This window comes from Trachurus japonicus, chromosome 19 (genome assembly GCF_045865225.1).
Source record: "Trachurus japonicus isolate A0001 chromosome 19, Traja_1.0".
NCBI lineage: Eukaryota > Metazoa > Chordata > Actinopteri > Carangiformes > Carangidae > Trachurus > Trachurus japonicus.
In genome coordinates this window covers 21,008,007-21,010,506 of record NC_140925.1, presented here as the reverse complement: position 1 = coordinate 21,010,506, position 2,500 = coordinate 21,008,007, and the positions used below count along the sequence as shown (strand labels likewise).

Below are 2,500 nucleotides of genomic sequence, written 5' to 3'. Positions count from 1 at the left end.
ACACACACTGACAACCACTTCCTGCTGCTAATGTTTTTCTCCTCTCTCCTGGATGTTTCAATTAGCGCAAAGAAATGAGTCAATAATGAGCTGTTCCGCTCCCCGTCCACAGATGAAAGCTTGCTGTAAGCACCGAGGTCGGCCCAGCGCCCTGAGCTCCAGGCTGGCCCGCCGGGTCACCCAGCTGAAGCAGAAGGCCGCCGCCCAGCGCGCCGCGCCGTCGCCCGGCACGCTGCACGGCAGAGGGAACCCCGGCACGGCCGAGATGAGCAAGAGCCACTGCAGACAAGGAGGGAAAGGTGTGTGTTGTTGTTGGACGGATTAACAAAGCACACACTCCCTTGTTGTTCATTAGCACGGTTAAACTAATCTCCCCCGCTGCTGTTGACCCGTCAGAGCCTCGGCAGGACTGGGCCGGTCAGACCGTGAAGAAGAAGAGAGGCCGCAAACCCAAAGCGCTGATGGGCGTCGACCAGAACAGAACGGGGCGGAGCTCCGAGAAGCAGGAAGTCAGAGAGAAGAGTGACAGCGACAGCTCAGAGCGCGGTGAGTTCACTGACCAACAGAAAAAACCTGCAGATTTGATTTGATTTGATTTGGATCCATCAACTGTTCTTCCTGGGGTCCCATCAGTGTAACAATAGAAATAAAAATACAATTCAGAAATACACAATCAAAACATAACAAGAGATTTACATAGACAACATACAGTATGTAAAAGTAACAGCAATAATCTAAACATCTAATCAGATATAGAGACACATGTGATTATGTGGGAAATCATCACACATATACAGTGTCAAAACACACACTCGGATACAGAGACACACACAGGAAATAAATCATTCATTAATTGGGTACACTACAACTTTTTGTGAGCAGTCATTAGGTGTTTCTTCACCTGTTTTCTGAAACTAACCTTGCTCTGGGTTTTAGAGATGTGACCCAGAAGCTCTGTAGAGCAGTTTGTTGTGTGAAGTTTGTTTCTGCTTTTGGAACACAGTATTTACCACTGACTGCATGTGTGGTGGGATGTGAGTGTGTATCGAGATGAGAACTCGACCGTAACGAACCAAAGAATGATCACCTGAGCAGCGTTGTACTTTCTAGTTTTGGTGTAAGAGCGAGTTATGAGTCAAGCAGCGTCTGTTTGGCTGAAAGAGCATCGAGCAGACATGGTGAGATTTCACTATGACAGTATGAGAGTATGTCTGTGTGTGTGTGTGTGTGTGTGTGTGAGTGTGAGTGTGTGTGTGTGTGTGTGTGTGTGTGTGTGTGTGTGTGTGTGTGTGTGTGTGAGTGTGTGTGTGTGTCTGTGTGTGTGAGTGTGCACGTGAAGCGTCTGAGTGAGATGTCTGCCGTCATCGGGGGCTCCTCTCACTTCCCAGCTCATCTGTCACACCGTTAAAACCGTTAACGACTTGCCACAGGCATGCAGCACAGCCACCGCTGCCTCAACGCCACGGTAACGTGAGCCCACTCTGGCCCCGTCAGAATGTCACACCCCAGTCTCCCCCTAACCCCCCCCTCCTCCTCCTCCTCCTCCTCTTCCTCCTCCTCTTCTCCTCTTCCTCCTCTTCTCCTCTTCCTCCCCGGCCTGGGAGTGGAGGAGTGGAGGTGCAGTGACACCGCTCCTGACTTTTAAAGGAATGCCTCACAGGAGAGGAAGGTCGAATATGAAATGAACAAAACTTGAGTAAAAACACTGCAGTTCGGCTGACTTCATGACCTTGATGCCACGCAGAGGTTGTGATTTAATGTGTGTGTGTGTGTGTGTGTGTCGGTATCTGTGTGTGTGTGAGAGAGAGACAGCAAGTGTGTGGCCGAGCCAAAGTGTTGACGAGAACGCCATGTAAGTGACAAGTGTGTCAGAGATGTGTTGACACCCGACACAACCCCCACAGTCAGTGACACACAGCTGCCAATAACAATCTGTGTGTGTGTGTGTGTGTGTGTGTGAACGCCGCGGCCGCGCTACATCTTGGTGTGTTTGCCAACCGTCACTGCAGTTAAGAAACACGCGGTGCGTTATCGTGGTGTCATTAAGACGGGGATGAATCAGTCTGATCAAACGTGCAGCGCTGCCAGTTCCTCTGTTTGCTGCTCTGCCTTTTCCTGCTGCTGATGAAGTTCAGCCACAGGCTGTCTGAGCCGTAGACGCCAGAGGAATATCGAAGGCTCGCTCGCTGTCAATACGTCCTGTCAAGTGGCTTCAGTTAACAGTACTTACATGTAGATCACTCTGAGCTTTTCTGACTGATCGAAACTGATGCTGCGATTCCACAGAGGAAGAGGAGGAGGAGGAGGAGGAAGAGGAGGAGGACGGCAGCTACGACAGCGAAGATGCAGCCGGTGACACCAAGATTGGCTCATCCTCTAAAGAAACCCCTGCAAACCCTGCAGGGATTGCACCTTTTTCCTCCCAGTCCTCCAAGCTCCAAATGAACAAGAAAGCCAGGAGCAAGAGACCAGGGCAAACTGGTGAGATATACATATATAT

General features: G+C 50.4%; 1 protein-coding gene across 1 annotated transcript in view; it reads left to right on the top strand.

Moving 5' to 3' along the window:
• Window positions 1–2,500, top strand: part of bahcc1b (BAH domain and coiled-coil containing 1b) — a 60,039-nt gene that overhangs the window by 45,982 nt on the left and 11,557 nt on the right. The window contains 4 exon segments of the mRNA XM_085762490.1: window positions 113–299; window positions 397–546; window positions 939–940; window positions 2,307–2,481. Coding sequence (XP_085618616.1) covers window positions 113–299; window positions 397–546; window positions 939–940; window positions 2,307–2,481 — 514 coding nt within the window.